Source organism: Ranitomeya imitator, chromosome 3, assembly GCF_032444005.1.
Source record: "Ranitomeya imitator isolate aRanImi1 chromosome 3, aRanImi1.pri, whole genome shotgun sequence".
Classification (NCBI taxonomy): Eukaryota; Metazoa; Chordata; class Amphibia; order Anura; family Dendrobatidae; genus Ranitomeya; species Ranitomeya imitator.
In genome coordinates this window covers 770201491-770217135 of record NC_091284.1, presented here as the reverse complement: position 1 = coordinate 770217135, position 15645 = coordinate 770201491, and the positions used below count along the sequence as shown (strand labels likewise).

At 41.3% G+C, this 15645-nt stretch overlaps 1 protein-coding gene across 3 annotated transcripts in view; it reads left to right on the top strand.

Moving 5' to 3' along the window:
* The window catches only part of SPATA13 (spermatogenesis associated 13), an 80356-nt gene that overhangs the window by 26149 nt on the left and 38562 nt on the right, over window positions 1-15645 (top strand). For 2 of the 3 annotated variants that reach the window (XM_069759064.1, XM_069759065.1), the window contains one exon: window positions 14128-14272. In XM_069759064.1, coding sequence (XP_069615165.1) covers window positions 14128-14272 — 145 coding nt within the window. Of the gene's footprint in view, window positions 1-7679; window positions 8046-14127; window positions 14273-15645 lie in introns of all 3 variants that reach the window. The other variant, XM_069759063.1, reaches the window with a different exon arrangement.

Below are 15645 nucleotides of genomic sequence, written 5' to 3'. Positions count from 1 at the left end.
AGGGTGTGTGGTGCTTTCTACTGCACGTGGCAGCTCATTGTGAGGCACTACTCTTGGAATAGGAGCTAAACATGTTTGAATAGTTATTGATCGTTCTGAAAAATGAGGTGCGTTCTTTTAGATACTTTTTACAAGTACATTTTACTTATCAAACTAACGATGAATGTAAGACAATATTAAAAGACTTCACAACTGATTTTAGTGACAAAACTTCATCCATGAAACAGAACCTCCCAGAAATTAGTGGCCGGCTATACGGTTCAGTCTTACAGCCTAAGTCAGCATGCCGGCATTCGCACATTCTTGTCATGGTCTGATCACGGACCGTGATACATGGACTGTTTGCTGGTCTTCTGACCTGAACTTGACAGCCTCCTACATATCTAGGAGGCTCTAAAGTTTGGGTCAGGAGATCTGCTGCCAGTCCTTGACTAACGGTCCGTGCTCAGACTTTGACATACGAATATATAGATATGACATTAAGTTCTGTTACAGAAAAAAAAAAAGGCAAACCTGTGATTTGACATTGTCTTTATATAAGTTTTTACTGTAGACGCCAAGTGAAAGTAAAACTTGGCCAGCTGAGATGGGTAAATTACAGAAGTGGGAAGTGAAGAGCTGTAAATGTTAACAGTATTATATAAAGTGAGCAGAAGAGAGCAGGAAGTCTGTGGGGCCTCACGTCACATCACAGGCCAGTGACTTTGACTGTTATCTTGTAATCTGTGGTATTTAGTTTACTCACTTATATAGCGCCATTAATTCCGCAGCGCTTTACAGTTTGCACACGTTATCATCGCTGTCCCCACTGGGGCTCGCAATCTACGTTACCTATCACTATGGTCTTTCAAGTGTGGGAGGAAACCGGAGAACCCGGAGGAAACCCAGCAAACACGGGGAGAACATACAAACTACATGCTGATGTTGTCCTGTTATTATAGTGTTATTTCCAAGATAGTATGTAAATTACTGAGCACTGGGGGGTCTGACGACTGGGAACCAAAGCAATCATCAGAACGTGGCTTAGGGAACCCGGCTCTCGACTGTTAAGCTTTTTACGACTTTCCCAAAGACAGTGAATGGAGTAGAGAAGATGTACAGCATGAGCACCGACACTTGATTGAAGATCATGCTCTGGAGAGCCTGGTTCCCAGATTACAGAGCCCCATTCTTGGGATGGTTATGAGTCCAAATTGTCGGATAAGGGAAACCTTACTGTCTTGAAAATTTCCCCTTTTAAAAACCTTGTGTGTCCAGAACACAAAACAGTGGGGCTCTTGTTCACTGGTTATTTCTGGAAGTGCAGTTATAAAGTATTCTCGTGTATGGGGCCAAAGAGCAGTATCTGACACCGCTCATATATTGGAACTTTACTGTTTCTAAAATTAAAATATATGTAAATATATATTCCCAGTTATGAAGGTAGAGTGTAACTGCTAAAAACAAGAAAAAATGCTAAGTGATAATATATATCTGGAAATGTAAATATTTAACTTCCCTTGCACAGCCTATAAGTCTCCCGACACTGACTTAGTGCCATCAACAAGGAGAAAATTACTCCTTAGGCCCCCTATCAGAGGGCTCTCACCCAATCAAACCAGTTCTTTCCTGCCTTGCACTGATGAGGTTCCAACACCACAAAAAAACACGTGTCTGCAAATGGAGATTCTGTTTTGGCTTTCTATCCTAAGGGTACCGTCACACAGTGGCACTTTGATCGCTAGGACGGCACGATCCGTGACGTTCCAGCGATATCGTTACGATCTCGCTGTGTCTGACACGCTACTGCGATCAGGGACCCCGCTGAGAATCGTACGTCGTAGCAGATCGTCTGAAACTTTATTTCGTCGCTGGATCTCCCGCTGACATCGCTGAATCGGCGTGTGTGACGCCGATTCAGCGATGTCGTCACTGGTAACCAGGGTAAACATCGGGTTACTAAGCACAGGGCCGCGCTTAGTAACCCGATGTTTACCCTGGTTACCAGCGTAAACGTAAAAAAACAAACACTACATACTTACCTTCTGCTGTCTGTCCCCGGCGCTCTGCTTCTCTGCACTCCTCCTGCATCCTGTGTCAGCGCTGGCCAGCCAGTAAGCACAGCAGTGACTTCACCGCTCTGCTTTACGGCTGACCGGCGCTGACAGTGCAGAGGAGAGCACAGCGCCGGAGGACAGACACCGGAATGTAAGTATGTAATTTGTTTTTTCACGTTTACGCTGGTTACCAGGGGACTTCGGGATCGTTGGTCGCTGGAGAGCTGTCTGTGTGACAGCTCTCCAGCGACCAAACAGCGACGCTGCAGCGATCGACAGCGTCGTTTCAGTGTGACGGTACCCTAAGTCATTGGCCATGGCCCTTTTAGTGGTCGATATTGACTTTTAAGATTGGTACTTGCAATAAGTGGCACTAGAGTTCCAGTTCTCTTCCTCTACTTAGAAACTATTTGCATGTTTAAATTTCCAGGACATGTTTCCCTATGCCTGTTCTCTCAACATGGGAACCTTTACATGACCCTGGTATTGTCGAAGTTCCTGTGGGGATAACCCTTACAATTCACACCCATTGACCATACCACTCCTTAATTACTACCCCTTAAAATAAATAGTGACAGCAAAATTCTTTGGATAATAATGGCCACAGCAGCCTTTATTAAAACAACAATAAAACATTAAAGTATAAATATCATTCACGCGCTAGGAGGAGTCCTTGAAGCTCCCGAAATCTGGTGATTACCAATATAAAGAGAACATAAAATGTACCAAAAATTATTCCCAGCAGTTACCCTACTGGCTCGGGAGCACCATAACCACAAGGGTTCCAATGTTCACTTGAACTTCCTGGTGATTCAACAACCCTTGCCGAAACTCCCCTCCACATTTCACCAGATCCAAAACCATGTTAATTTCCAAAAGTAGGAAACCATATACCAATGGATCTCCCAAACCAATTTTTTACCAACTTCAAGGAACTCCCCCCAACCGCCAAAAGCCACCATGACCCAAAAATTGCCTTCAAGCACATAGTCAAGAACCATAAGGGTGGGCGGGCGAGACTAGACTTGACCCCAGAGAAGCGGGCCCACCCCTAACCCTGCCGTATAAATGACCCCACCAACGCCGTCCCACTAATTAATGCCCCCCACCCACTCCAACCCATTGTCATGCCGGCCTCTGCCCACACCGGGGGGAGGAGGGGTCGGCTCTGCTCCGGCATTTCCTATATATCTGGAGTCATTTGGGGATTATTAATATTTATCTGGTTCATTTAATGAAGGCTGCTGTGGCCAAAGTAATCCATCTTCGTGTATGTCATCGATATTTTGGTAGGGATCGAGAAGGGGTAGTGATTCGCCAATACCCTTCGTCATGCATTGTAATACATTTATGACAGTATTATGACTTGTTAAGCGGTACGTTTCACCACGGTGTAATTGTCTGGTATGCGCTAGATAAATTTACAGCAAAAATCTGTTATGTCCATTTGCATTAGTACTGAGTGATAAGTCTTGCCTGTATATGTCCTTGGAAAAATAGGATACTTGCGGAAACGATGCCTTGGTATGACAGCTAGGACTAAAATCAAAAGTTAAATACTATATGCGTATAACTTATACGATATAATAGTATAACGCCGCGACTAATGTTTTACTGAAAAATGTGAAATGTCGGTGATTAGTGAGTCCGGTAGACGGTGACCTGCTGTAGTGCCAAGTGCCTATTACTAGGGGCTGTTTCTTCTCCTCTTAGGATCCACTATTCCGTGCTTACAGGCGGTTTTTCTCATTCAGTCACCATTTTCAAATGCCCTAACATGGATTAAATAGAGACGGACCCTCACTGACCAGTCTGCGCAGAGAGTGGCTACAAAGAGTACCTCGCACTCATGAGGACGTGAACCTTTGCCACCTTGTTTTTTTGTGTGTGATATCTCCTATTCTGCTTGAATGTCGGATTTGTGAAACTGACCTTAATTTTTTTTTTTTAATCGATGTTTTAGAATGGTTTAAAAGAACCAATACACAATCCATTTGATTCTCTGCTAAATCCACTCAGCCTGGGTCCCACACTGATTTCTACTTTTTGGTTCTAACCTTTAACCCCTCTTGGGTGACAGGGTCAGAGTGTGACCTGACTTGCTGTTGTGACACCGTAACTTACTGTATGTGTTGATTAGTATAGTGGGAAATACGAGTTTTGCAATGGTTAGCAGTTCCTTGAAAAGAAAAAAAAAATTCTTGGAAGACTTGTAGAGCAGAGATTACCCAACAGTCTGTAGCTTCAGCCACATTCAATGATGTCAGGTGATGGTAAGACACATTAGATATAAAAGGAAAAAAAATATTTAACGGTGTATTCTATAGCAAGAAGTTATCACCTAATCCACAGCATAAAGGACTCTAAAATCTATTAAAGGGGAAATTGTAGTTTAAAGGGAATCTGTCATGTTCCCAAATGCTACTAACCTGCAGATATGGGTTTAATATGCAGGTTAATAGTGTTCTAAATCAGTGGTGGCCGCCACACTGAGAGTCCGGCTGCTGGGAGCAAATGGACTTTTATTCCTCCCGACAGCCTCCGGCTTTCAGTCATAGGCGTGGCCAGCACGGTTCTAGTCCCCACTCAGTGAACAATCTTTGGCAGCTCTAACCACGTACCGGCTCTGACTGATAGCCGGCTCTGATGCACTGCGTAGCCAGCTGGTTTCAGACTCCACTCATTATACACTGACAAGTGACTGAAGCAATGCCGGCTTAGCCCTACGACTGAAAGCTGGAGGCTGTCGAGGGGAGGGATAACGTTCTGGGAGGAATAAAATAGCATTCAGTGCAACTAACGCATTGATTCAGAATGCAATTCCCTGCAGATTAACCATATATCTGCAGGTTGATAGCATTTGGGGACATGACAGGTCCTATTTAAGTTTTGAGTAACCCTTGTACATTTTTACCGTCCAGAAAAGTGTTCTAATATGTATTTGTACTCCACCCTACAGTACATTCTCCATATTTACCCCTTCTATGAATTACATAATGTCTGAAATAAAATTCTCCTTCGAGTTTGAATTTAATGAGTTAAGAAAAGCTTCGGTAAAGGTGCTGCCCTGTGTGCGGTACAAGGTTCACTTGCAAATATAGACAGCAAATAAAAGGCAAACACTGTGTTGTATGGAACAGCTTGGCACTAAGTGATCGGAGGTCGGGATGCCCACAGTTACTTGTCACTTGTTGCATTGCTTCTGTGGACCCCCAGTGTCTGTTACAGATACAAAGGTATTCTCATCCCTTACTCTGTATTTTTAGATGTTTTTTATGTTGTTGTTTTTTTTTTAATCATATTGGCATTTATATTATGTTTTAGATATTTGTGTGTGCAGGTGCCATCATTTAAAAAAATCACTGGACTTAAAGGAGTTAAGTAGGATTGGAAAATTGTCTGCTTTCTTTTAGAAACCTGCGCCACCCCTGACCATTGGTTGTGTCTGGTATAACAACCTGGCCTCATTGAAATAAATGGAGCTGAGCTGGAATATTACATACAACCCAAGGTCTGAGGTGGTACAGTTGCTGATTAGTCATGTTCTTCTAATCCTGGACAGCCCCTTTAATGAAAATGTATAATCGGAAAATGACTTATTGCTTAAATCAGGATTTTATGTGAAATGTATTTTTTTGGTAATGTTTTTTTTTTCAGATTGTAATCTTTATATTAAAAATTTTTTTTTACAAATCATGCAATTTTCACATTCAACACTAGGGTTATTCTAGACTTGTACTTTCTGCACTTTCTGTACTTTCTGTACATTAGACTGACTTGCACACTATCTTTTTCTAATGAAGTGTCTAATCAGAGGTGCAAAGATCATTGGGAAGGGACATCTTCTATTGTGATTGGTAGATCCTGTGTTATCGGCCTTGTATAGAGGTGTTACCTGTCATTGTAATCCTGCCTCTGATGATAATGAGGCTACTGAAAAGTGTTTCTGTAAGAATAGGAAGTATGACTCCTAAGATAGCTTCAGTGGTCAGTTATATAGATGGTGATGTGAACTATGTCAAAATGTCTTTAAAATACATTTGATACAAAAAAAATGAGTTAAACAATAGTTAATTTTCAGATGATGCATTCCCCTTAATTTGTATGATATCATTATTAGCCATTTTAATATTTAGTTGTAGTGAAAAGTGGGTAATGACCAATATGGCTTCCTAGCAGTTGCCGTGGGCTTTGTTTTCAAGCTTTCCTAAAGTCCTGAATTAAAAAATACCTTGTTCCAATGCAATAGCAGAAGAGAGATGAACATATGTGGGAAAACTGATGACCACACATAATATTGAGCTTTCATGCATAGAGGTTGTCCATGCTGTTGTTATTGGTTTTTTGATTAGATGGAGATCAGGTTTTGCTGGCCCATTCCTTTTTTTAGTTAGGTGGAAAGACTCTGTGCAGGATTCCCCTTTCCAGAGGAACAGCGCTGTTGGCAATTTAGAGGAAGGGAATTGGACAAATCAAGAGGAAGATCTGTAAGGTTTCCAGAAAGTGAAGAGTGCTCCTTGTAGAGTTTTTAAGTCTCCTGTGTCCAAGAGAAGCCTCCAGAAAGCAACGCATCACCGAACTTTTCCACTGCACTACACTTGCATGTAGACTATCTTCAGGGTGTCAGGGCATGGATAGAACGTGACCTATCAGAAAGTCATGTGGGCATCAAAAAAATAAAAATGTTCCTATCTTCCGAAAACCAACATGGAAAGTTAGCAAGCAGGGGGTATTGGGTATGAATGAGGAAACAAATACCAGGCAACTATGCCACTGTTGACAAAATGAAGAGCCATGACTGGACCCTTTTTTTTTGACCATCAAAAGCAAGGAAGTGCACATGAGTACTAAGTAAATATTCTATCTTGAAGCCACAAGTAAATCTATTTTATTTGTAATATTCTATTACAGGAATCCATTCTGTCATGAAAATTGAGTGATCAATACCCCCCTACACGTTAGACCAGTGGTCCCCAACTCCAGTCTTCAAGAGCCACAATCAAGTCATATTTTCAGGACGTCTTGAAAACCTGATCTGTTGGTGGCTCTTGAGGATTGCAGTTGGGGAACACTGCGTTTGACTATAGTCATCAGAATCTGCTGATATTGGCAGGACTGGCCAACAGTCTTATGGGTGTGGGGGGCCTCCCACAGATGTCTTGGGAGAATACGATCTGTCAAATCAGAATTTTAAACTGCAGATTCTTTGGTTCTCTGAGATATAAGCCACCACTAGATTAGTCTGACAGGAGATCTCTCATGGAGAACACGAGCATTTGGCATAACTGAGAGTTTCTGTGTATGGGGCACGACTGTTGTCATCCAAATGTTCGGCTGACCACTGTCTATTCTCTATGGGGGGCTTTAATGGCATTAGTTCATCTATGGAATCAAGTAGTGTATCTGACCGTTGTATAGCTTCTCAATTTTTTCTTTAATGATAATTTTTGGTTGTAATTGGTTAACATCATTTTGTTGTGCTCAATTCTAACAGTCAAATGAGCAGCACAGTGTGCACCATTAGGCCTCACATGTACAGACACAAGTCATTGTCATTGTCTTCCTTCTTTTTATTGTAAGTTTTGTTAATTGGGCTAACATTCATCCGGTTACCTCACTTGCATTGTTCACATTTTAAAAAAGGTTACGACAGAAGATTCCTGGACCAAATCAACATCTCAAGATGAGGAAAAGGCAGAATCTCAAAAAGTTTCAGCTCAGAAATGGGTCACAGGAAAAAGCCGGTGCAGGCCGAGACCTCTTTCGGATTATGGTCAGATGGCCATTCGCAGTTTCTCCATTCCAGAAGATTCGATTCCTATGGATTGCCAAAATGCAGATGGTGGGAACTGTACATTTTCTTCACAGTCTGTTAGTGAAGAAACAAAAGTTTGCAAACCTGGCATGGAGTTCCAAGGGAATTATAAAAGAAGACCAATTTCTGTAATAGGAGGTGTCAACCTTTATGCGACAAGCGAGGATGAAGAGAATGGAGATATGCTTCAAAAAGTAAGCTTTGGAGCATGACCTCTCTTCAAAATGAAAGACCTTCTGAATCTTCTCTTGAATTGTGTCCTAACATTCCTCTTATCATAATTTCTTTCCTTAAGAATGAAGCATGCATCCTCTTCGACTAACTCCAGTTTCTTGATTTCCTTACTAATTGTATTCAAACATCAATAAAATTGATAGTATGTTGTGTTGATTGGGGCTGTTGAGATACCGCATGCTACTGAACATTAATCATTTATTACAAGATCTGTGAGCTAATCATTTAATCATATTTCGTTCTGTGCCCTTATCTGACCTGTTTACTGTTTAAAACAAGTACGGTATGTTGAAAAGTAATATTTAGAAGCACTCCCAGGACATTTTTATTCTCTGTCTTATTAACCTGTCTAGATATGTGTTTTCTTTTTTTAGTGAAAGTACAATAAAATACTTACTGGTCCTTGTCTTTACAAGGTTCCAGCGCCGTTTCGGTCCTCCTTACGCTTGCGAGACTGAAATTCCGACTTGCCGACTTACACTGGGCTCGGTGTGAAATGGAAGTTGCTTTTACACTGTAAAGTTGGCCACACACATGAGATGGCAGTCGAGCAAACCATGCTGCAGCCAATGTTTTGACCGGCAGCTATCTCAGCTGACTCTCCGATACACAGGAGCTCTCATTTAGCTGAGTGCTCCTGGGTTCTCTATGAAAAAGCTGCCGATTTTCCCATAAAGTCAGTAGCCGCCCCTATAGACATTAGACTGTTGGCCGAACCTGTCATTATTGGCAGGTTTGGCTGACATTAGTCTGTCACAAAGTCCTATGGAGGCTCCATAGTCTTATGTTATAAGGCTACATTCACACGTTCAGTATTTTACACCAGTATTTGTAAGTCAAAACGAGAAATGGGTGAAATATGCAGAAGTGATGAAGTGTTTCTATTACACTTTTCCTCTGATTGTTCCTCTCCTGGTTTTGGCTTACCAATACTGAGGTAAAATACTGATTGTGTGAGCGTGGCCTAAAAGAAACTTCCGGCTCACACACAAACCCCGATGTGATCCAGAGAGTTGAAATTTCAGCCACATGAACAAGAAGAGGACCAGAGACGCTATAACCTGGACAAGATGGTAATCGGCAGGTTTATTATTCCACTTACGATACACATGTAGACAGTTTTAGCAAATAAAAAAATTCTTGGGAGTATTTTTTTTTAACATATTGGTAGTCTTAAGTGGATTATTGAAATAACCTTTCCTCATATTAGATTTTCTAGGGCCATCCATGGCCTTGTGCCGTCCATGGCCTCGTGCCACCATACCCTCCGGGAATCCTATACAGTTACCCCAACCGTAGTGTAATAGTGACAAAACCCATAGATGGCCCACTGGAAGCATACCCCTTGATGAAACTTTACGACCATACTTTTCCTACTGTAATGGAGGCAGCTCTTGTCATTTATGTCCTCCAGAGAACACCACCCCAAGAAACACCACTATAGAGTATTTGAGCAGTGAGCATCATAGTCCCCTAAAAGGCTCGTTATCATTATGTTCACATTAAAAAAAAAATCTGTGTTAAAAAAGCCACAAGTATTTCAACTGGAAATTGTTTCAGTCAAATTTCCATTTTTGGTGGAGTCTTTTGGCTAAAGAATTTCAGTGGTTTTTAAGTGTTTTTTTTGTTTTGTTTTTTTTTGTTTCTGAACCGTTTTTGCGGCCTTTTGTTTGAACAGTGCCTAGTTTGGTGTAGATTCCATCAGGATCCACTTCAAAGAAGTGATCCACATTTTTTTTTTCATTAGAAAGCAAAAACGCAAAACAATCCATTTATGAACAGCAAAATCTATTTCCTATAGAAATCAATATTAAGATATTTTCAAGTGATTTTTGAGGAAGATTTTAGAGCAGATCAACAATTTAAAAACTAAAAAAAAAATCTAAAAAATGCCTACAAGCAGATTTCCAACATACTGGAGAAATTCTTGATATCGAACAGTGTGCACTGTCAGGATTCTGGTGGGCAGTCCGGTAACTGCAAGTTTTGAATTTCCATACTTCCAACCACATTCCAACTAGACGTGTCTGGCCTTGCTCAATTCCCTTGTCTTGAGGGAGTTCGCACACGTCTAGTCAACACATGACTGCATGTATGCAAATCACATGCTTGTGCCAGAATGCTCCCTGTGCCGGCATATGAGAATCCTGGCACAAGTCTGCAGTCATATAGAGTAACTGCAGACTTGAACCCCAAGCCTGTACAACACCTTCAATGAATCCCATTGACTTAAAAAGGTGGCCATATGTTCAGTCATGGTGTCTGCCCTTTCACCACAAAATTACCACTGCCTGTTACATAGTAACATAGTAACATAGTTAGTAAGGCCGAAAAAAGACATTTGTCCATCCAGTTCAGCCTATATTCCATCATAATAAATCCCCAGATCTACGTCCTTCTACAGAACCTAATTGTATGATACAATATTGTTCTGCTCCAGGAAGACATCCAGGCCTCTCTTGAACCCCTCGACTGAGTTAGCCATCACCACCTCCTCAGGCAAGCAATTCCAGATTCTCACTGCCCTAACAGTAAAGAATCCTCTTCTATGTTGGTGGAAAAACCTTCTCTCCTCCAGACGCAAAGAATGCCCCCTTGTGCCCGTCACCTTCCTTGGTATAAACAGATCCTCAGCGAGATATTTGTATTGTCCCCTTATATACTTATACATGGTTATTAGATCGCCCCTCAGTCGTCTTTTTTCTAGACTAAATAATCCTAATTTCGCTAATCTATCTGGGTATTGTAGTTCTCCCATCCCCTTTATTAATTTTGTTGCCCTCCTTTGTACTCTCTCTAGTTCCATTATATCCTTCCTGAGCACCGGTGCCCAAAACTGGACACAGTACTCCATGTGCGGTCTAACTAGGGATTTGTACAGAGGCAGTATAATGCTCTCATCATGTGTATCCAGACCTCTTTTAATGCACCCCATGATCCTGTTTGCCTTGGCAGCTGCTGCCTGGCACTGGCTGCTCCAGGTAAGTTTATCATTAACTAGGATCCCCAAGTCCTTCTCCCTGTCAGATTTACCCAGTGGTTTCCCGTTCAGTGTGTAATGGTGACATTGATTCCTTCTTCCCATGTGTATAACCTTACATTTATCATTGTTAAACCTCATCTGCCACCTTTCAGCCCAAGTTTCCAACTTATCCAGATCCATCTGTAGCAGAATACTATCTTCTCTTGTATTAACTGCTTTACATAGTTTTGTATCATCTGCAAATATCGATATTTTACTGTGTAAACCTTCTACCAGATCATTAATGAATATGTTGAAGAGAACAGGTCCCAATACTGACCCCTGCGGTACCCCACTGGTCACAGCGACCCAGTTAGAGACTATACCATTTATAACCACCCTCTGCTTTTCATCACTAAGCCAGTTACTAACCCATTTACACACATTTTCCCCCAGACCAAGCATTCTCATTTTGTGTACCAACCTCTTGTGCGGCACGGTATCAAACGCTTTGGAAAAATCGAGATATACCACGTCCAATGACTCACCGTGGTCCAGCCTATAGCTTACCTCTTCATAAAAACTGATTAGATTGGTTTGACAGGAGCGATTTCTCATAAACCCATGCTGATATGGAGTTAAACAGTTATTCTCATTGAGATAATCCAGAATAACATCCCTCAGAAACCCTTCAAATATTTTACCAACAATAGAGGTTAGACTTACTGGCCTATAATTTCCAGGTTCACTTTTAGAGCCCTTTTTGAATATTGGCACCACATTTGCTATGCGCCAATCCTGCGGAACAGACCCTGTCGCTATAGAGTCCCTAGTTGCACTTCTTTTTTTTTTTTTCTGGCAAATTTGGCAAAATCTGACTCCAAAATGGAAATAAGAGCCTGGGCAATGCTAGGGGTGACTGGAATCCCCTTCTGCCCCATGTCCGTGGTAGTAAACATGCACGCTAGATCGACCTGAACATGCATGTTTTCTGGGGTAGTTGGATAGTTAGCAGGTGGACTATGGGCCCTATTAAATATGAAGGCTATAACCACTTGTCACAAATGTGTACAATACATGAGCGCAAAAAAGTAGTGAAGCCTTAAATAAATATCATTTTTTTTTTATATATATTAATACTGATACTTTTTCCTGTGTGATGCTTGTCGCCTTCTCATGGTAGAATTGATTGCACGGAAAATTTTGAATGTCACCTTTTATAGGATGTAAATAAAAGTTAAAATTGCGTGAAATTAAAAATGCCGTCCCTCTCGGCCTTGTTTTGCCAGTTGGAAAGGTCAGAATAGTACAGTATAGTCAATTATCATCGTAGACGGGGAGGGGAAGTAATGTTCCACTTTAGGTTACAGGAACTGCAGCTCCCTTATGTAATTCTGCTATTACTGCCTCTAGAAAGAGAACAGGAAAGTGGCGAGAGACGTTCCCATCCATATAAAAATCATCCAATTTTCATCACCAAAAATCGACCATTTTTTCATCTGTACGGCAATCCATTTTTATACATCAGCAGTGAATAAAATTTTTCAAGACAAAAAAATGTTTCCTATGGCAATAATGGTAATGTATCTGTAAAAAAAAAAAAGAAATGATGCCATATAAAGTATGCAGGGACTAATCCTGATGAAAGAAGTATAATGCAGAATTAAAGTGAATGTAGTTCCCTGATATGGAGGTGTTTTTGATGCACCCTTGGACTTAAGGGGTTTTTCCAGAACTATTTTTTTTTTTTTTACTATTGGTGTAAGAACTACCAGGCAGGTAGTTGCTCACTACCTTCCTGTTCCACCCGGCGCCAGCTCAGAGTGGTCACTAAACACTCCGGCCTGCTATTCTGCTGCTGCGCATCTACAGAGCAGCTCTTCTTCTTCCAGGCTGCTCTGTCGACAAGGTTTGACTGCTGATTGTCAGTTGGCTCCCCACAGTTAGACTGCGGGGAGCCGGCTGTGAGTCATCACTGCATCGGCAGTCACGCCTTGTCAACAGAGCAGAGCGGAAGAGAAGCAGCTGCTCTGTCAACATAACATCAGCGAAAGCCGCAGGATCGCCAGTAGGAGAGGTCTGTGACCGCTGTCAGCCGGCAGAGATCGGCGGTGGGAAGAACAGGCAGGTAGTTAGAAACATAAGGCCCATAGAAAAAAGAAAAGATGGTCCCGAATAATCCCTTTAATTGCTGATTATGTAACTTTCTATATAGAGATACTTGGATCATTTCAATAAAACAATCCTCTTTCTTGTAACTGCATGTAATCTTTACATAAGAATAACCAATTCTATGTCAGGCTTTTTTAATGATATTTTTGTATGAGTGTTATTATGTGTAAGTTTGTACATCATCCCCTAAGAACAATGCCATTCTTCTTTCTTGTCTCACACATTGGCACTACAATTTATTGCATGAAGGCAGTACAGGTCACTTTCTCCTACAGGATCGGTACTTTCCTTTCCTGCTGTTCCCTTGGTCCCCGCTGATCGTTGTTTTCTCCGATGCAGAAATGATGTACCGTCGCAGCATTGTTGTGTTAGCTTTACTGGCACCACTGCAGCCAATCATTCGCTACCATTGTCATGTGCTGGAACTAAACAAAAAAGTAAAGTTTCATAGAACATATAGACCCTTGATTCACTTTGTACGCCAGCCTTGATGAAGAGTGTCCACTTAATGAATTTGGTGCGTTTTTCAGCCGCTACATGCCATGGCAAGGAATTTACGCCAGTCAGTAACTAGAGTATACTTCTGTAGTCATTTACGATGCACTTTTGGCATAAACGATGATGATTTTTCGTCGCTCTCTTTCATGCCACGCTCCTCCTGACTAAGTTTAAGCCACTTTTTCAAAGGTGGATGGACCTGGCCGGGCGCGACTGACATAAGAAAATGCTAAAAATCACAACATTTTTGCACAACTACAAGTTGTGAAAAATATTGCAATGTTTTGTGTAGTTTTACATCTGAAAACTTCTTGATTGGGGTCAACATTGTGGAGATTTGGTTGAGGTTTGCGTATTTTGTATAATGTGTCTACTAACCAGATCTATTTTGATCTTTGTCCCATTTGTAGCCGATCCCTCGTCCTCCTGTTCCCTCACACAAAGTGCCTCCATACAAAGCTGTCTCTGCTCGCTTACGGCCCTTTGCCTTCTCACAAAGCACACCCATTGGCCTTGACAGAGTTGGACGTAAGCGGACTGTACGGATTTCTAACAGTAAGTTTTTACTCTTTATTTTTGTCCTTTTTTTATTTTTAAAGGGGTTTCTGGAAGTTGTTTGTTTTTAATCACGCTACATCCGAACATTTTGTATTTTTGTAAATACAGTTTTAAAATAAGCCCTCCTCCTCCTACCATTAAAGTTTTTATTTTCTTAATATATTGCAGTCATCATATTGTATAGCACTGTGTACTTACAATTGCTCATTTTACCTTTCTACCCTGCTAATTCCTCTCTCTTCTCTGTTTTATGTAGAAACAGGAAGTCTCTTGTCCCTGCATTTATCATTCCCCTCTTCAACTCATAACCCAGCTGTTCCCCCCCCCCCCCCTTCCCCTGCCAGGGACTTTTGCAGTGACTCACCACTCGTACAGGGAAAATTGACCTCCTGTGTCTACATAGAGCTTAGAAGGGTTCAGCAAGTCAGTTATTAATCATGTGATGTCATAGACCTAATGGAAAAGAGAAGAATTAGCTGGGTAGAAAGGTAGAATGAGCAATTGTAAGTACACAGTGCTGTTCAATATGGTGACTGCAATATATTAAGAGGATAAAAACGTTGAAGGGAGGAGGGCTTCTTTAATCATGTACCGATCCACTGTTCTCACTCTAGGTCACATAATGCTTGGTCCCCTCTACACGCAATGTGCCCAATCACATGCACTTAATTTTCCCTTGCTCAAGCCTTCTCCCAACATATGTGTTGTCATAATTCATGTCACATATATGTGTAGGCGGAAGCTTTTTTACCACACTAGAGCAGTTCAAACTACAAATGTACTGTGAGAAAGTAATGGTAAAATACCACTAGAATATAAAATTATTACCAAAAATACCAGATTAACTTATTCTAATCATAATTCCTAGCGTGAGTTGTTGTCTGAAGCTGAACTGCATAAATACGGAAGTTGTATGTTTAGTCAACGTTAACACAATTTTTGGGGTTTCTTCAAGAGGTGCCAACAACTACTACCCTCCCACCTTCTGAGATCCACCACATATTGAAATGGCATTGGTAGGGCTTCTTGTAAGACACGAGTAAAGAGTGAAGTAGTTGTGGGTTTTCCAGAACCCTTTAGCTCCATCTCCTTTGCTATTGTGTAGACAGAACAAATGCAGTTTTTCCCAACAAACTACATTGCAGGCAATTAAGACGCTGGAGGTTTGGATCAAGTGTCATGTAAAAAAAGGTTAAAGGGCATCTGTCCGTAGGATCAACCTTCCAAAGCCGTCAACATTGACATGTAGGTCATAGGAAGCTGGATCAAATGATACCTTGACATCTGTAAACCGCTGAATGGTTCCTGAGAAATCTGTTTTTCAAATATGCAAATGAGCTGAAAAGATCTGTGTCAGAGTAGGATCTTCT